Genomic DNA, 25,566 nt, shown 5'->3' with positions numbered 1-25,566 from the left:
AAGAATGTCTCGGAAGTTATAAGATGGGTGCCTTGAATTATATCTCGGGGATATATTCTTAGATGTGGACCCGATTGAGATTGTCATATTGCCATATTGTTATTCATGTCTTATTATATATGTATCATTATTGTTGCAAATCTAAGTGGGCAATTGGGCGAAGCGATTCTCCAGGACCATTGATTTATTGAGATATATTCATATATCTTACCCCGTGTTATAGGGCCTCATTTCAAGTTCATCTAGCGATGATGCAGGAGTGTTGGACAAAAGGCCTACCTAGAGGTATTTTTCCTCAAATAAAAAATATCTGATGTGTATTAATTTTTTTTATTTTTTTTTTGGAGATTAGTCAGAAAGCGTTTGAAAGTTTTTATTTTAAGAAATTGGAAGCTATGGTCACAGTAGCCTGTTGTTGAATGTAGCTGAATACACTAAAAATTCTTACTAACATATGCACAGTTTTCTACATCTAATTATGATTGGTTTATCTGGTATTTTACACACTCATTCTCTAATTTCAACACCTCAGCAGATGTGAGCCAAAAAAGTGAGTGCATCAATCATTATTTTTTTCCCCTAACTATATTAACTATTGTTATCAAACTCGAACCGATCATCGACTCAATCAAAATACTGAGTTAATGAATCATCGGTTCAACCACTTGATTACTTATTTAACTTCATGAATTAAATATATATAATAAGATATAATAAATATAAAATTAGAAATATTTTAACAAATAATTAGAGTTAGATTAGTGGTGAGTGCTATAAAATATTATCCACATGATTTAGATTCAAATATCATTAGTGATATTTTTGCAGCATTTTGTCAAGAATTCAACAAAATCAATTTTTTAAAAAAAAAAATTGGTGCCGATTTAATACCAATTAAACCCGGTTCAAAACCAGTTCACCGCTTTCATACCAGACCAAATACATAACCAATTCAATACCTAAACCAAACTAGTTGAGAATCCAATTTACAGGTCAACTAGTCGAACGGCCGAGTGGAGTTGGTTTTTATAACATTGCTATTACCACTATCTTTTTTTTGTATTGGTTGGACATGATCATCATTTTGGGCTGACACCTGGAACTTACAACATCCTAATTAAAAAGCACAAGCTAATATTAAGAGTCAATATCAACTAAACAGACAATACAGAGGAAACCAACTAAGCAGCTTGAGTAAGTTCAAATACTAAGATGCATAATATCAAGATTTTAAACATAAGAAACATATATATTATCGATAACATAGCAAGCATGAAATTGTTGTCCGGGATTCTTGATGATAGACACTTGCCTTGATTATGATCCAGGCAGCTGACAATAACAGAAAACATTTGCATTACCAGTAAATCCATATATAATTGAATGAGGAAAGCAAAGCAATAACTACGGTTATAATAAAGGAAGGAATTACCCTCCGACTCCTGGAGAACCTTTTCTTCATTGAGAGGCTTCAACCTCCTGATCTCCAACATCAGCAGTCTCATTGTTAGAAGCATTATCCGATGTGTCTATGCCAATACAGTTTTTACATTGATCCATATGCTGGGCCTCAAACAAGAAGCAAGAATTCTTTAGCTCTTGATGAGAAAATTGTTGACTACTTTTCAAATCCTCATCTGGTAAGCACCCCGTAGGAAAGTTCTCCAGGTTTGCTGCTTTGCTTTCACATTGCATCTTAGAAGAAATTGGTGAGTCCAGTTTGTCCGAATAATTCCCGGTTAACTCCAACGGCCTACGAAAGAGTAAATGAGCCACGGTTCGATCAATGGAATTTGTATCGGTTTCAACATCAGGAATCCTAGCATATCTGTGATATGGTTCACAAGGGGAGAATAAGTTAGCATCTCAAAAGACTAATCACGATATTGCATAACCGAAAAGCCAATTGGTGATTGCCTTTGCAACATAAACATGCTTTTAGTGGGGACAGTACAGTTATCTCTAACATGGTTAACTAGGAAGGAACCCCATTTAATGTCATAAGTAGATAGCAGTTTTTAAACCAGCTACTTACTTCGCGTAGTTCATTAGCTGTTATTTAAGTGAAGCCTAGACAATGGGCATCTTTGAACAGCATGTAATTTTTAAACCATTTTAAGATATATTTTTATATTTATACGATATCTTCTAAATCTTCTAATACTCCTCCTCGAGCCAAAGCTTACTAAGCTTTAAGCTTGTTACAAATGACACAAAAAAATAAAAAAATAAAATAACCAAATATTATCCAAACTCCACTGCACATGGCTATCGGAGTATTAGAGATTTACATCACATAATTGTTTGGATCTTGTGCTTAACCGGTTTCTGAACTTAGATCCTGCATAGGAATGATAGAGAAGGATTCAGGGGCATTACATGTGAGTTAGTAGGGAAACACTTGCATACTTGTTGGATTCTGGTTAGCTGATTCAAATTGTTATAGAATTTCCTCGAGTATTGTGGCGACAATACAGCAATAGTAATCATATATTTAATCACTATAGCAAACCTTGTTTTTATGTATTGTTTGTGCCTTGTTTACTGTTTTACTTGATCAATCTCTAATTAATCATATATTTAACTTGTTTACAATTGATTTTTTCTAAACAACCACTAGTTAACTTTGCATTTAACATCATTTGTTAATTTTCTCTATGGGATGATATTTTTTCTTGTCTTCAACTCCTTGTTCATGAGACATGCGCTTGCGTGAGTAACTGGTTGTTTATTTGCACACTACACAACAGACAGCATATATATATATATATTGTATTTCCCTTATTGTTGATTACAAACTTGAATAGGGAATTAGGGTAGAGGTTGTACAGTAAAACATAGGAGCTAATACCTATACCTAGCTATACATAAAAACAGAGTCTATTGAAAAAAATCAGCCTTAAGTCAGGAACCTTTTGTTCCTAAAAATCAGGCTGTTTGATTGGTGAAAATCATGAAATGATCACCAACAGATTCCAAATGTGAAACTCACTCCAGATGATGGCTGAATTACTATTAGGTTCAGAGGTTAGCTGGTAAGCTTAACTATCTTCTATGACATGTCCACACATTTCTTTCCTGGTAAGTTTTGTCAGTTAGTTCATGTCATCTCCCTGAAGTTCTCATTGGGATGCAGATTTGCATATTTTGTGATATTTGAAAAGAGCTCCAGGTCTTGGGGATTCTTTATATAAAGACAGTGGACACAACAAAGAACAAGGTTATTCTGAAGCAAGCAAAGTTGGATCTCCAGTTATTGTGCATTCCTTGGAGGAAATTTGATGTCTTGGAAAAGCAAGAAACAATATATAACACCAAAATCAAGCCGAGTCTGAATATTAGGCAATGGCCCAAACTTCTTGTGAGTTAATATGGATGCACTGTGTGCTCGAGGTTAGGTTCAAGGACCTTCTACCCGTGTAACTTTGGTGTATAATCAAGTTGTGATTCACATTGCCAGTGTTTCATGAAAGAATTAATGAAAGAACGAAACACTGAGAAATAAACTGCCACTTTATTTAGGAAAAGATTGAGCAACGACTTGTACCCACTCAACATGTTAGAACTAGATAACAGATAGCTGACATCTTCACAACTTGTATCCACTTTTGTAAATAGTTGGGCATGATTAATATCTATGACCCAGCTTGAAGGAGAGTATTGAGAATGAAGTGTATAATACAAGTGATTAGTGTGCTTTGGGTATTTATGACCTCTTACTATATTGCACGACATTTTACTACTAGCTTAATTCATTGAATATAAATATTGAGACCTGCACCCCCATTGGTTACAGCTTTTCCAAATCTCTTCGTACTTTACAACAAGTTAATTCATAGTAGTTTCAAACAAGGCCATTATTAACCTCAAATTATTTAATAGTAAACCTTAACTCTATTACATATCATCCATTTTGAATCATGTTGAAGGTTGAGCTGAAAACTGCTACCTGTAAGTAAGGTGCCTAAACAGTCATAGATTATAAACACACAATATAGACACCCAAAAACATACACACTAAAATTTAAACACTCAAAACAATCAATTTTGTCCATCAGAAATGATGAAAGAATGATAGTGAAATTATTAAGTGCTTTGACTGTTGAACGCAAAATTAACAAGTCACAGAAATTAAAGTTGCTGTGAATTGTAATAGCTTTCCAAACCTGTTTTGGCTATTGCTTTCTTCTCTTGCAATAACTTCAAATTCTTCTCTGCTACTTCTGTTTGTACTGCTTGAATCACTAGCATCATGCCTTTGCATTGCACTTTGTGCCAACCGGAACAAGCTATCTCTAATGCAGAGTCTTATTTTGACATCTATCTGTAGAAAAAGTTCGGCTCAGGATTGGGTAGCTATATCTGAATTAGTATAAAAAGAAAAAACTATACAACATAGCTTATACCATTATCAGCTCAACCGCACCTTTGATATTATATCCTGAAGCATGTATGGTATGGTGTCTTCAACAAAATGATCATCAATTGCCATGGAGATTGTATTAGAATCATCACATTTGGTTGGAGGATCTATAGCAGGAAGAGTTCTTAAATCTTCAATTTCCGGATCAGCCCCATCACAATGATGACTTTGCATTTCTAGGGCACAGTTTTGAGTCATCGATTTGTTAGTGCCAGGAACTTGATGGCTTAATTTTTGCTGTTGCTTCTGAATAGCAAGAATTGCCCGCATTTGCTGCCGCCGCCTCAATTTTTCAATTTTTTCCTGAGGAGTCATGGTGAGAGGCCTGACTGAGCCCGCAGACTTGTTGACAGGAGACACTATACCAGGAGACACTTCATACCCAGAAAACAGAGGCCGTTGCCTAAGAACTCCAGACTGAGCCTGTGGTAGCATTGACATTGCAGGATACATATTAGTAATATTCCCATACACAGAAGATGCCACCTGTGTATCCGTGATGTTCTGGTATACTGTTTCAGGTCCTTGAAGCTGCTTTTGTAGCCCGAGAATTGAAGAGGGATAAGACTGCATGACAGAAGGTGCCAACTGATTACCAAATTGTCCCGATGGGGTTGTTGGAGACCAATTAACATAAAAATCCTGCAATACTTTCCCCTTTGGTTTACCCTGTGATTTTTTCCGAGCTTTCAACTGATTCTTTTTCCCAAAAGCCTATATAATAACAACAAAAAGATCAAATAATTTGTTGACTTTGAGAAGGATAAAGATAAATATAAATCTTGCACCAGAGACAGCACATAATTATGCCAAAAGATAAGATACCTTTGAAAATCTTATCAAACAGGATACAAAAGTTGAGGATACCTCTTAAAACAAAAAGCACAATAAATAAAGCCTTATGCTACCTATGAAAGAAGCAGACGAAGTGGTGAAGGAAAGGTTATAGATGGCTTAGGTATCTAGCAAAGCTAGTAGCAACAGTCCACTGGTCTAGGGTCAAGGATTACAAAGCAGTAGTACAAGACTAATTGAAAAATCAAAAATAGGCATGTGATCCAAAGTTCATACTCCATACATCAACTGAGACCAAACCAGTGCCCGGCACCTTTTTCTTCAAATGTAAGACCAAAGCACAACTGCAGCATTGAACTTTATACATCAAACATTGTCAAGTGCTTCAGCAACCAAATCTTTGAAGTCAAGCACAAACAGATGGCATTGTCCAAACACATTAGCAGAGAACACAGTAGATATACATCCATAAAACTAATTATTTACAATAATGAAATGTCCAGAGATCAAACGTGAACTGATCATCTTTGTCATTGAAGAATATCATCCAGTTCTGTAGTTACCATCCCTTTAACTTACCCAAGAACTTGAGCCATTCAACCAGCAAGGTTCTGTGGATCCGACAGAATGACTTTCTTCCATGGTTGAGCATGCCAATGAGAAACGTTGAGAAGCGAGCAGAGAAAGGAGAGTAAATAAAAGGGAAATTTTCCTACACACCCTTCGATTTCCATGCTAACATGGGTCCCACCCATGACTTTTTCTAACATATGGGTCCCACATATTTTTTGTCTCTATGGCATAAGAAGGCTCATCTCATGTAACATGAGAAGTATAAATCTCTAAAAAGAATCATCGAAGTGAGAAAATAACCATCCGGGTTGACTAAGTAGAAGGAATTCCAGAAATTCCACTGGTTTAGGTTTAACTCAGATTCCTAAATTAAAAAATTTAAGCTAAAAATACTTAATCAAAATAGCAGAGTATTTTTAATATCTCTTTATCAAATATCCAAACAGAGTATTTTAGTAGAAAGTATTGTAGTAATAGTCCAGCATCTTTTATTATTCCTTATCATATAATATTCACAGTATTGTAATTATTGTAAATATTATGTTTTTATAGAATGGTTATTATTTTAGGCAAGTAATTGTCTAGTTAGGTCTATATAAATAGACTGCACCAATGTACAGTATTTCTTACAAAAATAATATTCAGTATTTCTGAATTTCTTCATTTAAGCAACAAATTTGTTTTTTGTTTTTGTATAAAAAAGTCTAGGTGCTGGGGAAGTTGCTCCGTTAGAAGATCAAATATGCCACAAGTCTTAATATATGCTTAGAGATGAGCTATTAACTAAGGACTACCAATAGGAATTGAACCTAAGACCTCTCTCAATGAAGTTTCATCCTACTAGTTGAGCAAACCCTCATTAGCTATTAGTTATTATTAAATGTCCCAAAATATACACTCCACACTTCAAATACTTTACCCAAACAAAGCCTAAGAGAAAATTAATTAGTTCATAAATTAGATACCAAAAACAACAAACAACAACCACAATTTTTTCCTCTAAGTGGGGCCAGCAACATAAATCAAACCAGGAAACAACTATCAGATACTAGCATTATATGTTTCTAAAATAATTTGAGGTATACCTTATCAGTAAGTCCATTTGCAGTTGCAACATTGTCAGCAGCTAAAGCTGAGGTCACAGAAGTGGTCATTCCTACCATATCCTGATTAGTTTGTTGGAAAAAAAAAAAAGAATCAAGTAATTTGATTGGTCTATTATGTAACAAGTAAAAAAATAGATAGTATTGAAACTTGTTAATGAAGGATGACAAGATAATTTCATGATTATCTTAGTTTATAATGTAATTTAAATTGTGACTTAGGGTGTGAAACTGTGGATTTAGGAATTAATTATCAATTATTTTGGAATTTAGGATTTATTTTTCTGGGTCTTGGGATATCTTATCCCAAGTTGGATTATAGCTTTGTTTCCTATCCTAGATTAGGATTACTTGAGACTTGAGTCTTTAGTTTGGATTGCTTAACTTGCTGGTCTTGGCAGATTTTGGGTCTTTGAGTAGCCCATATAACGCATTATTTTGAGATTGTTTCTTGGTTCTTTGTTTCTGTTTTACATCACTGGTCATTCTGCAAAATGATTTGACATACCTGCTGCTCCTTTTCAGTAGGGATACTTCTACCTCTAGCATATCCTGCACTTACTGTGGTCGCATGAGCATTTTGCGTATCATGAGATGAGGAATCACCAATTCTCTTGAAGCTGAATGAAAATGATTGATCATTACGTTGAACATATTCTGCTTTAACTTCCAAAGGCTCAGTTCTGTTCCTTAAAGCACTTGCTGGACTTGGTGCCTCCAAGAGTATGGTTACTGGACTGTCACTTACATCTTTGGAAGACCACAGCTCATCAGAACTCTCAAGACTTACATGGCCAAATATAGGGTCATCATTGCTGCAAAATCACCACTTGTGAGAATATTCAGTCAGATGGATACCATTGTAAGCAATAAAAGTTCACAAAACTAAAACCTGTAAGGACAAAAGTAGGACAATAAATATTCAGTGTTAATCAGGAATATTAGTACATCTGTTCAATGTTATTCATCATGTGCAAATAATAATTAATCCAAGGAATAATGAAATAGCTATAAACAATCAAAAGTTGGCAACATGAAGTGTTTGTTCCAAGTTTAATGAGTTAAGAGCCCAAGATGTTCATCTGCACACATTGCTCCATCAGAGTTTGACAGAAACAAGTTTAAGGGCATATTTAAACTCAGATTGAGCGATGTGTGAGCCATTGCATAAATTCTCAAAAAGAGAATAAGAGAAAAGAAGAAGTTTCGTCCATTATGGATACTAGTCAAGTTCAAAAAATGTCAAATTAGACTTGAGTTACAATGACCTCAGAAAATGAGCGTAGCACATACAAAACAATAGATATAATATACTTTACCTGAAAATTCGATCAAGGTCATCAAAACTTCCTATGTTAACCCAGGCATGGTCAACAAAATCACCTTGCTCTTTATCTTCATGTGCACTTTGGAAAATTTCTACATCCTTTTCTGTTAAAGATACATGTAATTAGAAACGATGAACTATAACTAAATCTCACGCAATTTCATCAATTCGTGCGGAACTGAATTCGCTAATTCACCAAAAATTTTAGATACTTCAGTACCTAGGGAACCCTGATCAGATGAGTCAGTCCATGAGTTTGTTCCATGTCCTGAGGCAGATAGTCCTGCATGATTATCAATTTTGGAACTGCTTACTAGCTTTCTTCCATGAACATCAGTTTTAGCCTCTATTCTTTTCTGCTCAATGTGTTTAAGGTCAGAAGCTTCCTGATTCAATTCTTTCTTGTTGTGAAGATCTTTACTTTTGTCCCAGTAAGGCACAATATGATCATCACTCTCACCCGTCTCACCCCATATTAGGTTCCCAAGCTGAGAACAATCAATTGTTAAACATATGATAAATATTGATGAGGTAAATCCAACAAGAAAAATAAAGCACTTCAGATACTAGCAGTAAGAACATTCATAAACACAACTGAGTGCTATGGCAGCTCTGTAATCAGGTGTCACATAACTTTTATAACTAAAAGATCAGACAGCCCTTGAAGTTAATGAAAGACATGTTCACTTATTTTTGAAGGATAAAGTATTTATCCGGTTACCGGAGATAAGTCACCGAAACATATTCAATTAATGAAGGGTGTTTCGATAAAATTAATATAAGAAAAAAAAAATTACTAAAACACTAGGGAAAATCACAATTTTATTACCATGAGTATCAAAAACTCAATTTGAAACTGGATTTCAACCATACCAGATATGAAAAAACTCTGCCACTTTATATGAAGCATTTCAATCTGTGAAGTAATATATGGGATTATAAACCTAAGCAGCATAATATATATATATATATATATATATATATATATATATATATATATATATATAATAACTGCGATCTAATAATAATAAATGGGAATAATAGTGAAAATTGACAAACCTCTTCGTCGTTCCAATCAAACATTTCTTACATACGCAGCACAGAAATTGTTAAAGCGAAACCATGAATTACTTCACTCATAGCCGATAAATCCTCAAAAGATTTCACAGAGAAAATCAGCACAACAACTACAACACACCATGAAATCTAGCAGAAACGACGTCGTCGCAGAGAAGGACTCACTCAACGTGCATGCAGTGCAAGCTTAAGATAGAGGACGAGCGGAAGAAGCTTCGGGTTTCAGCAAAACGGTAACGGGAGTGATAGGGTGCACGTGACGTCACGTGAGTGGTTCACAAGTGGCGGAGAAACCAGCATGATTGACACGTGTAAGGGTGCTTGTCCAAAGTAGTGGCTCTGAGAGAGTCTATCAAATGCTGAATCCTCATTGGTTGGCAGTTTCAATAAGTGGGCTTGGTGGGCCAGGGAAGGCTCAAAGTTGTGGCTCAGGTTGCATTAGAGGTTACTTTCAACTGGGCTAGTGGTTCGTGACTTAGGGTTTTAGATGATATTATCCCAAGTTCCCAACTATGGTCAAAATAAATGTTAAACTAAATATTTCTCTCTTGAATTAATTGAGTTTTACGCTATACACATCACCGATAATTGTAAATTTTTTCCCAATTTAATATAGGTTAATATTTATTTATTTTTTGGATAAATAGTTTAATATTTTCTGAAACAATATAGAAGCAAAATTGATGAAGCCAGAACCATTAGCAAATATCGATAATAAGATGTTAATATAATAAAAGTTCACATATATGTTTATTTTTTTATTCAAACACATGAATACTTACATAAACACAAAATGTTCGCATGATAAGTGTTTAATTTCTCACAAGGATTTTCTTTTTCTTTTTAGAATTTGAATTATTGATGTTATGAAGATCCCTTAATTGCTTTTGGATAATATCTACATGATGTCACTATATATTACTGAATCAGTATTTTCTTATATTTTATCAAATTTTTCCATATTGTTTATGCTTTTTAAAATACTGGGGGAAAAACTTATGATATCTGAAGAATTATATAACTTCTACTACTTCTTACTCTCGGAATAAATGGGCACGGAAACTAAGGTGGTGTCAGAGTTTCTTAAAATTTGGCTATGCAAATAAAATTGGGAAAGTTAGACACCCATGTTTGATAGACCGTTTCTTTCAATTTCTCCGTCTATTATATTTGCATAGCAATCAACATTTGGTCGAAGAAAGCAAGCAATGAGCACTGTTACGAAAGACAAGTTGGAGGTGATGTTTCATACTTAGCCAGCTAAATGAAGTTGAGAACAATCCAAACAGACCATAATACCCTCATGTATTAATATTATGATATTATTATGGGATTATATTTGTAATTATATCTCATTTACTCATTGATATTTTATCTTCAACCAAACATATGTTTCAAAAACTTTAATCAATTTGCCTGGTAATATTTGGTCCAACCAAACAACTTTTTTTTAACTTTTCTATCTAATTCTCTTTTCCTATAGATCCCTGGTAATTACATTTCCCCGGTGAACATAAATTTTAACTTCTACCAAACACCACCTAAAAGTAAGTTTGCATGATGCCCATGTGTTAGATCTCCCTAACTCAGAGAGAGCGAACTTTGGGAATGAATACGAACAAGGAAACTATATTTTTATTGAATGAATGAATCAGTTTACAATTCTGGTATTTATTCAACACCTGTACCCTTCACTATTCCTATATGCCACGTGTAATACAAATGTCATATTCTCCTATGCCTATTTACAACACATCCTCTCCTATATCCATTAATAGCATATCTTCTAACAATAGAAGTCTCTCAGCTTCGAAGAAGGGACTCTTGGTCTACAGGTTCTGCTTGCTGTGGACTCCCTTTCTCTAACATACCTCCCCTCCTCAACCACAACCTTGTCCTCAAGGTTCAGGGTAGGATAAGCACTGCGCATGAACTCCTCCCTCTCCCAAGAAGCATCTTCTGGAAGAGCATTAGACCATTGCACCAAAATATTCACGTTTTTCCTGATGGCCCACCTTGGTCATTCTGCTGTCTAATATGGCAATCGGTGACTGGAGTGGTCGATTATCTACCACAAATTAAGGCACAAAAACAGGCTTCTCTGGTGGTGGTCCAAACCAAGGCTTCAACAAGGAGATGTGAAAAGTAGAGTGGATTTTACAACCTTCGGGCAATTCCAGTTGGTAAGCTACGAGACTAACCACTTTAATGATTTTAAATGGACCAAAAAATTTCTTGGCCAGCTTATGATTGCAACGACGCTCTACTGATACCTGCCTGTATGGTTGGAGCTTAACCCAAACGAAATCACCTACTTCAAACACCCTGTCACATCTATGCTTATCAGCTTGTGTTTTCATTCTGTTTCTTGCTTGCTGCAGGTTCCTTTTCAAATTCTGCAACACTGCATTTCGTTGTTGAAGCAAAGTATCTACAGCTTCAATTTTAATGAGACCTTTTGGATAAAAAGGAATGTGGGAAGGAGGCTTCCATAAACAGCCTGGAATGGGGACATCCCAATGGCAGAATGCACTGCTGTATTATAATGCAATTGTGCCCATCCTAACAGCCTTGACCACTCTTGCGGTTTATCATTGCAAAAAAGCCTCAAATATTGTTCTACATACCTGTTAGTCACCTCTGTTTGACCATCTGTTTGTGGGTGGTAGGTTGTGCTTGCCTTTAACATGGTTCCACTATTCTTGAAAATGGCTGACCAAAAATTGCTCAAAAAAATCCTGTCTCTGTCCGATATTAAAGACCTTGGAAAACCATGGTTTCGGACTACTAGATCACAAAATAACGTGGCCACCTTTGCAGCAGTAAATGATGTGGGAAGAGTACCAAAGTAAGCATACTTACTCAACCTATCAACAACAACCAAAATCGTTGTGAATCCATGTGAGAGTGGTAATCCTACAATAAAATCCAAAGTCAGCTCTTCAAAAACACCTTCAGGTATGGGCAATGGTTGTAATAAACCAAATGGAGCTTGTGTCATAGTTTTCATCTGTTGACAAAGTTGACAAGCTTTAACATATTCTTTAACATCCTTACGCATGGTGTCCCAATAAAAAGATGCAGCTACCCGAAGCAAGGAGCGAAGCACTCCAGCATGTCCACCTACTAAAGAATCATGAGCTTCCCTTAACACCACTGATCGGATTGGAGATGTAGAGCTGAGTAAGAACCTTTGCTTGTGAAATAAAATTCCATCCCTTACCGAAACAAGAGGAACAACATTGGAGTCAGATTGTAGCTTCTGATGTATGGATAACAAATATGGATCTGTCTCATTTTCATTTTTAATTTGATCGAGCAACTCAAACCTTGGTTCCACCACCATTGCATGAACAGACGCATCTTCCACATCCTCATGGCATCGAGAAAGACCATCAGCAATGACATTCAACTTACCTGGTTTGTATTCTATAGTAATAGAGTATCCCATCAGCTTACACACGTATTTCTGCTGCTCTAACGTTTGAATCGTTTGTCCTAAAAGTTCCTTTATGCTCCTGTGATTAGTTTTGATTGTAAAGTGCACTCCCAATAGGTACTATCTCCTTCTCTTCACTGCTTCTGCTATCGCATATAACTCCTTAACATATGTGGAAGCTGCAGCTAACCTTGGACCAAGTCTTTTGCTGAAAAAAGCCACTGGTTTCTGTTGTTGCAGAAGCACTGCTCCAATGCCCGTGTTGGATGCATCAGTTTCCAAAACAAAAGGTACCTGAAAATCTGGTAAAGTCAAGATAGGAGTGCTGGACATAGCCAGTTTCAATTGGTCAAAAGCCAATTGTGCTGCCGCAGACCATTTGAAAGCTCCATGCTTCAATAAATCGGTTAATGGGGCAGCTAGTGTAGCATATTGTCTTACAAAACGACGATAATAACCTGTTAAACCGAGGAAACCTCTAAGCTGCTTCACGGATTTAGGACATGGCCATGTCACCATTGCTTCAATCTTCTTGGAATCTGCCTGTACCCCCAACCGAGACACTCTATGCCCCAAATACTCAATCTCTTCTACTCCAAATGCACACTTGCTCATTTTAACAAAGAACTTATGCTGTCTCAAACACTGCAGTGTGATTCCTAGGTGCTGAGCATGATCTGATAAAGAGGAGTTGTAGACTAGGATATCATCGAAAAATACAATGATAAACCTGCGAAGATAGGGACGAAATAGCTGATTCATGACAGCTTGAAACGTGCTTGGTGCATTCGTCAACCCAAACAGCATGACTAGGAACTCATAGTGTCTTTCATGAGTTCTAAATGCTGTTTTTGGAATGTCATTTGGCAGCACCCTTATTTGATGGTATCCTGCTCTGAGATCCAATTTCGAAAAAATTGTTGAGCCACCTAACTCATCCATTAGCTCATCTATAGTAGGCATTGGAAACCTATCTCGAATGGTGAGTTTATTGAGAGCTCGATAATCCACACACATTCTCCAAGTATTGTCTTGCTTCTTGACCAGCAACACTGGAGAGGAATAAGGACTGTTACTGTGTTGGATGAAACCTGAGGACAACAAAGCATCTACTTGTTTCTCTATTTCTTCCTTCTGGTGGTGGCCATACCTATATGGTCTAACATTAACTGGCTTAGACCCGTGTTCTAAATGGATGGCATGATCCATATTTCGAAAGGGTGGCAGCTCCTTAGGGATTAAAAACACAGCTTGATTGTCCACTAAAATGTCCCACAACAATGGGTTGACAGAGGATTTGATAGCTAACAATTCAGGAAATAACTCTATATCGTAGTCTGTGTGATGTTGCTCTTCTGCCATAAACCAGCATTCCAAGTAAAAGACTTCAGCTGTTAACTTGTCTCCTTGATTTGATATTCCTTGCAGCAACACAGTATGACCCTTCCAACCAAATTCCATTGTGAAATTTTTATAATCGTGAGTCACCTTCCCTAAGGACTCGAGCCACTTCATGCCCAAAATCAATCTCACCTTGGACAGCTCCAACACCCAGAAGTCCACTAAGAAAGTGTGTCCTTGTATCTGCAACTGAATTTGCTGACATTTGTGATCACAAGTGAGGAATTCGCCACTCCCAAGGAAAACACGCATTTTCTTCACTCTAACCATAGGTAAACCCAACTCCAAAGCCAACTCCTTCTGAACAAAATTGTGTGTACTTCCTGTGTCTACCAATGTATGTATTCCCTTACCACACACTTCTACAATGAAATTAAATGCCTTGGAATTCGAATTACCAGAAAGGGAATGCAGAGCAGCATCCTCCCTATCAACTGGATTAGATGAGGAAGTCCATACTATCTCCTCTTCCTCCTCTCCATCGTCTTCTGAATCATTCCCCAACAACAGAAGCATTTTACTTTTACATCTGTGTTTAGAAGTCCACTTTTCATCGCAGGTGTAACAGATACCCAATTCCCTCTTTTTTGCCAACTCCTCATTCGACAACTTCTTAATTGGTATGTTAGACATAGCACTCTTACCTCCCAAAGTAGGAGCAGTAACCGGAATTGTTGGTGTCAAACTTGCTGCAACCTGTCCTCCACTGCTTTCATTGGTTTGAGACCAACGATTTTGAAATTTCCTAACACCAGAATTCAAAGAAACGCGTAATTCCGAGAAGTGAGAATCATATACTGTCGCCAATTGCATGGCCTGCTGTAGTGATTTGGGTTCGTGGATCTCGATTGCTCTTCTTACTTCAGTCGTCAATCCAGACACAAAGAAACATAATAACAATCCATCACTCAAACCTGAAGTTTGATTCATCAATTTCTCAAACTCATACAAATAATCCTTCATGGACCCATGCTGAGTTAATTTGGACAAAGCGCCTGTCAGATTGTTCTGTGGAGCTACCCCAAACCGTTGTCGCAGCTCGACGGTAAATTCGGACCATAACCTAATGGAACCACCTTTGTACTTCCATTGAAACCAAGAAGATGCAAAGCCCTCCATCCTCAAACCTGCCAATTGAACCTGCAACTCTGGCGGTACTCGTTACAATTCAAAGAAAATCTCAGTCTTAAAGATCCAATTGTCTGGGTTCGTGCCATCGAACAAAGGAATTTCCATGCGCACAAACTTTAACAACGAACGTGGATCCATAACTCCCACTCCGTCGGAGGAACCGGATGCATGAGCCTTCCCTGTCGCAGAGTGTATGGTCTCCGAGTGAGACGTGTTCGATGATGTCTTCTCCTTCGCATGTAATGCTCTAATTGATTCATTCAATTGTTGCATCTGCGCAATCACCAATGCGATTTGACTTTGAGATTCATCAAATCGATGTTGTAAGGATGATACTTCCTCAGCCAGTTCTTGAATCTTCATGATTAAGAGCTCACAGAATGAAAGCACCAGTGTTAGATCTCCCTAACTCAGAGAGAGCGAACTTTGGGAATGAATACGAACAAGGAAACTATATTTTTATTGAATGAATGAATCAGTTTACAATTCTGGTATTTATTCAACACATGTACCCTTCACTATTCCTATATGCCACGTGTAATACAAATGTCATATTCTCCTATGCCTATTTACAACACATCCTCTCCTATATCCGTTAATAGCATATCTTCTAATAATAGAAGTCTCTTAGCTTCGAAGAAGGGACTCTTGGTCTACAGGTTCTGCTTGCTGTGGACTCCCTTTCTCTAACACCATGAAAAATATATTTTGAGAAGAGAATTTTTTTTATAATTATATAAGTTATTCGATCCTGGTGGATCGGTGATGTTCAATTTAAAATTGATATGTTAATGTTGGATGTTGGTGCTCTCAAATATCTACATACGAGATACCTCAAGAAGAAGAAAATCATTGTGCACAATGAATAACGACACAACCAGAACGCGAGGTGTGTGCACAGTGATAACTAAGAGAGAGGGTTTAAAAATGCATACTTGTAGATTTAATCTCTTATTTATAGAGAGTTACCTGGCGGTAAGGGAATTCTTGATCTCTTAGAAATAATGGGGGCTCAATGCTTAACCCACTGAGGATATTATGAGATTGATATTTTTTTGAGATTCTTTCCTTATTTCCCTCTTAGTCACTTACCCTTATTGGGCTCTTGGAGTATGGGCCCATAGGTCGGGTCCATAGTACAAGCGAATTGAAACTTTTATTTAAAAATGTTGGGATATACGTATATTAAAATAGTAAGATCGAGATTCTTGATTATTTTTCAGAATCATTATGATGTAATACGATTATGATAGTACAAATCTTTTATATGTTTTATGGATTTTAGAGCTTGTTTCGATAAGTTACTTTTTGCCGAAAAAAAAAGTGATTCTCGTTATAGTTAAGTGTTTGGATGTCAAAGAAAATATTCTACAAGCATATATAGAACATGAAGAATCAAAATTGATGGTGGACCATTTGTTCACTTTACAGTTTGGTGCTTCATCTGTCATTTATCAAATTCTTTTCTGCTCTTTTGTATTTGGGTATTTCCTCTGTGTTCCTTGAGAGTGCCTCCTAGGTTCTTCGTTTTCTTTGAGGCTTCTTAGGTTCGCTCTTCACACTCTGGGCATTGATTTTTCTAGCGAAAAGGCTTTGAGTGTCTATTGGGTTTCTGACATTCCATCCGCCAGAAGTTCCACATACTCTTCATGTAAATAGTTACTTCGTCCAGGCACTTTCTCCTTTCCTTTTCCTTTTGTATTTGGTTTGATTTCCTGGTATTTCTTTGCAACTTTCTTTACTGTTTTCTAGAAACCATTGGGGCTTTTTTTGTTTTGTTGGGTAGTTTTCATGATATCCTTCTCTGCAAAATTCTTTCAAACATTTAAGCGTTTCTAAGAATTAATGGGCATGGGAGAGGTTCACCCATGCAAGGTGGTTGTGAAGATGCCAATGTGGAAGAGGTTGCACTTATATCCGACTTTCCCTCCAAGGTCAAGTACTAGATCTTTGGGGAAGATCATTTTGAGGAAGAGAAGCAAGAGATGCTGCTTCATGGGTATGGCAGCGGTGAAAATAGAAAGAGGTTCGCACCTCAACGATCTAGCCAAGCTCCGATTATACGTCGACATCTAGCTGAGGTCAGCATCCCTCTTTGGTGGGGAAAGCCAATATGTCAATTTCTCCGCAACCTAGGTGTGGCTCCATCTCTCGAGTGGCTCGTCCCTAGGCCAGTGTCACATCTGGTTGTCCTTAGGCAAAGGCCAGTTTGTCTTCAGGTCATCCCATAATGAATAGCTTGTTTATGTCACTACTCTGATCTGTCAAATAAGACACTTTGATCGGGTCTAGAGTCTACAAACATTGCGCTTTTCTTAGCGCCAAGTTAGTCGAGCATGACTTTTATACCTACGCTCAAGTGACTCTTACTGAATGTACTCATAGAATGGTTTCTTCAGTGCCAAGTCTAGGTCATGTGGTGGATGCATCTCTCCCCATCAAAATTCTTGTTTAGCCTTCTAGTTTGTCTTGCAACAGTTCTTTTGGCTTGAATTTATCTACTCTTTATTTTACCTCGGATCTCCTTGTTCTAGGATGTCTATGGAGCCTACAGCAGCCGCCCTGTTTGTGCAGTTACCTTAGGTGAATTAGGAGGTCCAATCCGGGCTCGTGGTTCTCAACACCAACAGGGTTGACCTCTTGCCCTCATAGATGATGAGCCTATTTGTTTAGGGCAGGGCAGGGTATGGATGAGCCATTCCTTTTCTTTATGTATCGGGATCTGATCACTAAGATCGGGCTCCGACTTCCCTTCACCGACTTCCAGATGGGTGTGTTGGCTTATCTCAGAGTCACCCTTACCTAGCTACATTCCAACACTTGGGCATTTATCTGGCTTTTGAGCATGTTTTCATCTATTTGGCGTTGCCTTACCTGGTCAAATTATTTTTCTACTTTTTCCAAGTTTACATTTCCCGCAGAAAAGGCTGGGTGAATGATATGCCTTCAGCATATGGGTAAATTCAAGCCAAAAAGAGGATGATTAATGGTTAATCCTGAGTAAAAATGCAATGTTTGTTGTTGCTTTGCTGAAATTCCAAATCCAGGATTGTTCAACTGATTTTATGCTGATTTTTTAGGAAAATCAGATGATCTGGAAGCAAAATGGAGAAATGTTAAAGTAAAAGTCCACGCCTATAGCGTGGAATTCACACTGATGGCGTGAAACATCAGAGATTCCCACGCTTATAGCGTTGAACTCACGCTGATGGTGTGAAACCATTCTTGCTCCCACGCTGATAGCGTGGAACTCACGCTAGTGGCGTCAAGGTTCAGAGTCAGCCACGCTCTTAGCGTGAAACTGACACTAAGAGCATCAGATTTCGAAATCACAGCCCGTGTTTCATAAGGGCATTTTTGGAAGATGAAGAAAAAGGATTATAAAAAGGACGCTCAGCACAGAATTAGGGATTCTAGACCTAAGGAGACCGTTGTGCTTCAGAAGGAGAGCTCCGGAGAGAAATTCTTGATCTTCTTTATTCTTCCATCTACATTCTCAAGTAACATTGAATATTGAATTTATCAGCCATGATAATGGTTGGCTAAAGTTTTTTATTATAGTTAGGGTCACAAACCTTATGTGAACCCTTGTTACGACGAATTGGTTTAATTATACTCGTTTATATAAATTTATTTATCTTACTCTATGTGTAATTTCTATTCTCTTTGTTAGACTTGATCAATCTAATAGTTGATAATAGTTTAAGGATTCGAATCCTAGATAGGAATATTGAGGGTTTTAATCTTGAAAGGGAGTAAAATAACAATTCATATGCGTACTAGGAATAGACGTATGTTAATTGCAGATGCTTTAATTATCGTGTTCATTGCTTAATTTTCATGAGGAGTTACTAAGGGATTAGGATTCCAATTGAGGTTAAAGGGTTAAGTTGACAAGGGATTTGAATTTAACTAATTAATTCTAGATGATAATTATCTGAGCATTTATATAAATAAGTATTTTTAAATCAATCCAAAGTAAGAAGTGAGGATCATATGGTGAGTGCATTCTAGCTACAATGCCTCCTCTCATATTTTTACAAATCAATTCTCATTTTTATTGTTCTATTTCTTATAACAAAAAGCCAAAAACAAGTCTTTATTTTCAGCTCTCACTTTTACCCAAATCAACAATATTTGTCACAAACTATTTGAACTCCTCCATTCTTGAAAGGACGATTATTTGATATACGATCACAATTCCTGTGGAGACGAACTTTTCTTATCATTATATTACTTGTGCGATCGGTATACTTGCCGAGAAGCATCAAATTTTTGGCGCTGTTGCCGGGGATTGACGTTTCTTATATCAATTAATTTTGATTTTTAAGATTGGATTTTATTTTTATTTTAACTTTGTTTTCTCTGTGGTTTTTGAACAGTGCTACTAATCTCTTTTCTGAGTTGTATGCGAGGTAAATTACTAGAATTTCCACTTGACTTGGAGATTACAAAAACAGAAAAGAGAAACAGAAAACTTGCTCGGAAGAAGCTTTCATTCAACGAGTTAGGAATTCTGTCTGAAGAAGCACACATCATGGCAGGAAATAATGAAGCAGACAATCCACTCATGGATACCATTCTGGCTCCATCATTCAACAGTCCCAATTCGAGTATTATTCATCCTGAAGTTGGCAACAATAATTGGGAGCTCAAGTCTGTTAATATTCAATTGGTTGAGAGAGCTCAGTTTGGTAGAGAGGATGATGAAGACCCTCATCGGTTCATAGACAGATTTCTGATGATCTGTGACTCGACTAAACATCTTCAGGTTTCCAATGACGCGATCCGACTGAGAATGTTTCCTTTTGCTCTTAAAGGAAAGGCTTTGAACTGGTTGGAAAGGCAGCCTGCGAGAAGTATTCCCTCGTGGGAAAATTTATCAAACAAGTTCTTTTTTGAGTTCTTCTCGATGGAAAGATACAATCAGATGGTGAATGACATCACCAATTTCACTCAAGCTGAGGGTGAAACTATGTGTGCAGCATGGAACCGATTTAAAGATCTAATGAGGAGATGTCCTCATTATCCCATGACCAATGGTGATCAGGTCCGAATCTTCTTCAACGGATGCAAACCTGAAATCCGGATGGTGCTGAATGGTGCAGCAGGTGGAAGTATTAAATCAATGAGAGCAAATGAGACTCTTGAGTTGATTGAAAGAATGGCTGCCAATGAAAATGAAGGGTTGACAGCCAAGCCTAAGAGAGGTATTCTTCACTTAGACAACAATGATGCAGTATTGGCTGAAAATAAATTGTTATCACAGCAAATGGCAAATTTGACATCGAGGCTTGATAAGATGCAGCTCTCTAGTGTCCAAGCTCAAGCTGCTTCAGTTGTTTGTGAGTACTGCAAGGACAATCATGAATCTAATGAATGTCCTTCCTTGTTATCTGTCGATCCTCCCCAACAAGTGCATGTAAATGGCGTGTGGTATGATCAGAGACCCCCACCACAAAATGTTCCAAAGAATCAGAATTTTCCTTCTGGAAACAATAACTTCCAAATGAGGGTGCAAGGTACTGGTCTTGATTTCAAGTCCAATAATTATTTACAACCACCACCGGTTCAGCCTAAGGAACCTTCTAATTTAGAGAAGCTAGTGGGACAGATGGCCCAACATTCTAATTCTTTCATGGAAGAGACTCGGGCAAACACCAGGAATACACAAGCTTCTATCAGAAATTTGGAGAATCAAATTGGCCAGATAGCTAAACAAATGGCTGAAAGAGCTCCAGGAACCTTTCCTAACAATACAGTTACTAATTCGAAGGAGGATTGTATGGATATCACTACTAGAAGTGGTAAAGTGGTAGCAGCTCCAACAAAGTCAAACACAAATGTGGAAGCTGATGAAAAGTTTAAGGAGCCAGAAAAAGAAGTGGTAATTCTTTCTGAAGTTGAGAAACCTGTTCAGAAAAGTGAAGAAGAGGAGCCACCAATTATTGTTGAAAAGAAGAAATTTAAGCTGAATCCTGAATATGTGAGAGCTATGGCACCTTACCCAGAACGATTCAAGAAATATGCTCAGAAGCAGCAATATGTAAGATTTCTTGATATCTTCAAGAAGTTGCATGTGAACATACCTTTTGCTGAAGCTTTGGCTAACATGCCCAACTATGCCAAGTTCATGAAGGACTTGTTGTCAAGAAAACATAAGCTGCAGGAATGCCAAACAGTAACACTCACTGAGGAGTGCAGTGCCATCATACGGAAGAAGTTTCCACCCAAACTTAGTGATCCAGGGAGCTTCAACATTCAAATTGTTATTGGTAATACTGAAGTTGGCAGAGCATTATGTGATCTTGGGGAAATTATTAATCTGATATCGTTATCTGTGTGTAAATATCTGGGAATTACTGAGTTAAAACCAACTATGGTTTCTCTTCAACTGGCTGATAGATCTTTGAGGAGACCAAGTGGTATTATTGAACATGTGCTTGTTAAAGTGGATAAATTCATCTTCCCATCTGATTTTGTGGTATTAGACTTGGAAGAGGGTACTGAGATGCCTTTGTTATTGGGTAGACCTTTCTTGGCCACTGCTTGAGCCATGATCGATGTTGAAAATGGCAAGCTTGAGTTGAGGATGAACGATGAAACTATCACCATCAACGTCTTTGACTCCATGAAACAATCTTCTGACAAAGGCGATTGCTTTCGACTTGATATTCTAGAGCAAGTGGTGGAAGAAGAGATATCTTCTAGTCAACAATCTGATGAAGAACTTGTAGTACATGAAATAGTTCCTATTAAGGAAGAAAAAAATGAGGTATTTGAAGTTCTCGAAAAGAAAGATTCTGACAAGGAAGATGGTGCACCAAAGGTGGAGTTGAAGGAACTTCCAGAAACTCTCAAATATATCTTCTTGGGTGAAGAGGAGACTTACCCTGTTATCATTAACAAGGGATTGTCTTCTGAGCAAGAAACAAGATTGACTACAGTGCTGAAAGAACACAAGACTGCTATAGGGTGGTCAATTTCTGATTTGAAGGGTATTAATCCCTCATTATGTACTCATAAAATCCTCATGGAGGATGAAGTTCGACCAGTAAGGCAGCCTCAAAGGAAGCTTAATCCAACAATGAAGGAAGTTGTGAGGAAAGAAGTTGTGAAACTTCTTGATGCTGGTATGATTTACCCGATTTCGGATACTGCTTGGGTGAGCCCGGTGCAAACTGTTCCGAAAAAGGGAGGTATCACTGTAGTCCATGATAAACCCTTAGTTCATCAGGTTTTTCAGGCATGAATTAGTATCAATTTGTGTGATTAAATGATGGAAAAAGAGGTTAATGTCCTAGAATGTCCTCAACTACAAGTTCAAGAAGTTTTATTGAAAATTTGTATTATTCTTGTAGGAAAAGCAAGCTTAAAAGGAAGTTGGGAGAAGGAAGAAGATTATGAAGAAGAGAAAAATTCTAAGTGTTGAGCGCTAAAATTTTTATCCAGAACGTTTTAGCGCCTTACTGCAGAAAGAAACCAAAACTTGCTGGTGTTGAGCGCTAAAACGTCCACACAGAACGTTTTAGCGCGCTGCTGCAATCCGAGGACAAAAAGTTGCTGGTCTTGGGCGCTAAAACTTCCTGATCGAGCGTTTTAGCGCCCTGCTGTTGGAAAAAGACTCTGGTCTCCAACGCTAAAACGTCCAAACCAAGTGTTTTAGCGCTGGAGTCAGTTTGAAGCAGTTGGGCATCCGTCAAGCATGGACGCTAAAACGCTCACTCCTGAACGTTTTAGCGCCCATGTTAGTTTTTCTGTTTGAATTTGTAAAACTATATAAGGCAAGGGCCTTCACTTTTTTCAAAAATCTGGATTCTCTCTCTCTCTTACATCAGATTCTCTTATCTGACTTCTCTCTAAATTTCTTTAGGACTTAGTTCTTGTAGTAGTTTGTTTCTTATGTAATTGTACTTGGAGATTGAAGATTCACTGCATGGCAATGCAGTGTGATCTTTCTTCTCTTGTGTATTCTTTAGTTATGTCTGAATAGAGTCATTGTGGTCTGAATTCAATGGAACTTAATGATAATCTTATGTATGTTTGATTAATATGATGAAGTATTTTTCATGTGTTGATATGAGATTTTCTTATTCAATTTTTTCTACTCCTATATTTGGCAATCTTATCATCAGGGTTCTAGTACTCAAGGGATTTATGCTAGAGTTCTGATGTAATCTTAAGACTTTAGTATTTAATGTATGAATTAAGAAAGGAATCACCAAGGGATTGGGGTTTCTGATTAATGTATCTATCAGGGTAGTAAGGGATTACATCTTGATGATAAGTAAAAGGTTGATTAACATCACATGAAAAAGAATTCATCATATGGTCAGTTTTTCCATGAGTTTATTGTTGAGGGAAGTTGTTTTCTGACTACTTGTTTTTACTAAATCTTGATTCAGATTTTAGCATTATATTCTGTTACTTCAAATCAATTTTCTGGTGACAAAACATTCATGATTTTTACAAACTTTTGTTTGATTCAAATTAGTTTTATATGGTTAATTGGTGTTTGAATACAAATCTCTGTGGGAACAATCTTTACTCATCATTTTATTACTTGTACGACTAGTACACTTGCTAGATCTGCAACAAGTTTTTGGCGTTATTGCCGAGATTTGTTTTTCAACATTGATTGATACCATAGAAATCTGAGATTGAATCCTTTTATTTTGTGTTAAATTTCTGGTCAATTTTGATTCTGGTGTATGCGAGGTACTATTGATCCAAACTTCTTGTTTTATGATCCAGAATTAGAAAAGACTTTGAGGAAGAAAAGAAGGGCAACAAGACAAAGAAGACAGTTTCAAGAAAGGGGTGAATCCAGTGCTGTCAACCAAGAAGAAATAATGGCAGAGAACCACAGACCACCACCAGAACAGAGGACACTGGGAGATTACATGACTCCTGCAGTGATTCCTCCGATTGGTAGTATTGTGCGCCCTACAGTAGAGCCAGATAACTTCTAATTGAAGCCTGCATTGGTACAGTTGGTGCAGAAGGAGCAGTTTGCTGGAACCAGTGCAGAGGACCCTTACTTGCATATAGAAAATTTTTTGTTGTTGAGTGATACTGTGAAAATTAATGATGTCACAAGGGATGCAATTCTGCTGAGACTATTCACTCATTCACTGAAGGATGATGCAAGGAGATGGTTGCAGTCATTGCCTCAGGGGAGTATAACAACTTGGAATGATCTGCAAACCAAGTTCTTGGCCAGATTCTTTTCAGCATCCAAGAAGGAAAAGTTGAAGGATGAGATCACAGGCTTCAAGCAAAAAGAATTAGAATCCATTTATGAGGCTTGGGAGAGATTCAAGACTTTATTGAGTAAATGTCCACAGCATGGAATAGAAGTGTGGAATCAAGCAACAATATTCCTCCAAGGGTTGACAACCAACACCAGAACATTGGTGAATGCCACTGCTGGTGCTTCATTGACCACCAAGACTCCTCAAGAGGCTTTGGATATTTTTGAATCATTGGCATCTCAGGAATTTGATAATGCCCCAGTGACTGACAGAAAGACAGGGATCATTAAGCTGGATGGGTATGATGCTTTGTTGACAAAGAATGACCAGTTAATGCAGACACAGAAACAGCAACAACAACAGTTGGATGCTCTCACTAAGCAACTATCCTCACAAAAGGTTGCTTCTGTGGATACCAATTATGTGTGTGCTATCTGTGGCAAAGACCATGTGACAGAGGAATGTGACTATGGGGGATCACCAGAACATGCATAAGTTAATGGAGTGTGTTATGACCATCACAACCAGAGGAATTACAACAACCAGGGGCGGAATTTGTATGTGCCACCATGGAAGAACAAGAATCAGCACCCAGGGTTTAGTTATAGTTCCAACCATCAGTTGAATCCTCCACTGCATCCTCTCCAACACACTCATCACAACCAAGTGATACTGCTGCATGGGAAAAAGCCGTTGCTCAGTTATCCAAGACTACTCAAGATTACATTCAGGGGTCTAATTCATTCAGAGAGGAAATATCTGCATTCATGCAAGAGACCAACACTTCATTCAGAAATCAGGAAGCATCTATCAGGAATTTGGAGACCCAGATTGGTCAACTATCAAGACAGATATCCGAGAGACCACAAAGGAAGTTTCTTGGTGATACAATGATGAATCCCAAGGAGCACTGCAAAGTAATCATGACAAGAAGTAGGTTGGTGCTTCAACAGGTGAAAAAGAATGTGGAAGATAAGAAGAATGAAGAAGAGGTTGTGGTTGAAGATGTGGTCTCTGATGATGGAGTAGAGAAGGTGAATGAA

At 37.4% G+C, this 25,566-nt stretch overlaps 2 protein-coding genes and 2 non-coding genes across 6 annotated transcripts; 1 reads left to right on the top strand and 3 right to left on the bottom strand.

Moving 5' to 3' along the window:
* Positions 1-909: 909 nt before the first annotated feature.
* On the bottom strand, positions 910-9,515 carry LOC133295214 (protein LNK2-like). Of its 3 annotated transcripts, XM_061494022.1 has the most exons (9): positions 9,281-9,510; positions 8,442-8,709; positions 8,214-8,325; positions 7,403-7,709; positions 6,877-6,957; positions 4,427-5,137; positions 4,167-4,324; positions 1,433-1,828; positions 917-1,332 (listed from the first exon to the last, which is right to left on the bottom strand). In XM_061494022.1, exons 1-8 carry the CDS (start codon positions 9,302-9,304, stop codon positions 1,459-1,461), a joined length of 2,031 nt encoding a protein of 676 aa, XP_061350006.1. In that variant the 5' UTR covers positions 9,305-9,510; the 3' UTR covers positions 917-1,332; positions 1,433-1,458. The 3 variants fall into 3 exon arrangements, with proteins under 3 accessions (XP_061350014.1, XP_061349999.1, XP_061350006.1); XM_061494030.1 differs by having other exon boundaries at positions 910-1,753; positions 9,281-9,515; XM_061494015.1 differs by having other exon boundaries at positions 916-1,828.
* A 10,162-nt stretch (positions 9,516-19,677) lies between these two features.
* LOC133295257 (uncharacterized) lies at positions 19,678-21,822 on the top strand. The gene is made up of 3 exons (XM_061494059.1): positions 19,678-20,386; positions 20,456-21,413; positions 21,564-21,822. The coding sequence occupies exons 1-3, from the start codon at positions 19,678-19,680 to the stop codon at positions 21,820-21,822; spliced, it is 1,926 nt and encodes a 641-aa protein (XP_061350043.1).
* LOC133295334 (small nucleolar RNA R71) lies at positions 20,200-20,303 on the bottom strand. Its single transcript, XR_009749321.1, has one exon. It is a non-coding gene; the product is annotated as a small nucleolar RNA R71 (small nucleolar RNA).
* A 2,695-nt stretch (positions 21,823-24,517) lies between the features above and the next one.
* On the bottom strand, positions 24,518-24,624 carry LOC133295325 (small nucleolar RNA R71). The gene has a single exon (XR_009749315.1). It is a non-coding gene; the product is annotated as a small nucleolar RNA R71 (small nucleolar RNA).
* Positions 24,625-25,566: the final 942 nt, after the last annotated feature.

The sequence above is a fragment of the Gastrolobium bilobum genome, unplaced genomic scaffold (assembly GCF_033153095.1).
Source record: "Gastrolobium bilobum isolate Gb01-03AN ecotype WA unplaced genomic scaffold, APGP_CSIRO_Gbil_v1 utg23722, whole genome shotgun sequence".
NCBI classification, from domain to species: Eukaryota; Viridiplantae; Streptophyta; class Magnoliopsida; order Fabales; family Fabaceae; genus Gastrolobium; species Gastrolobium bilobum.
Note: the sequence above shows the minus strand (reverse complement) of the source record. Positions and strands in the feature narration are given on the sequence as shown.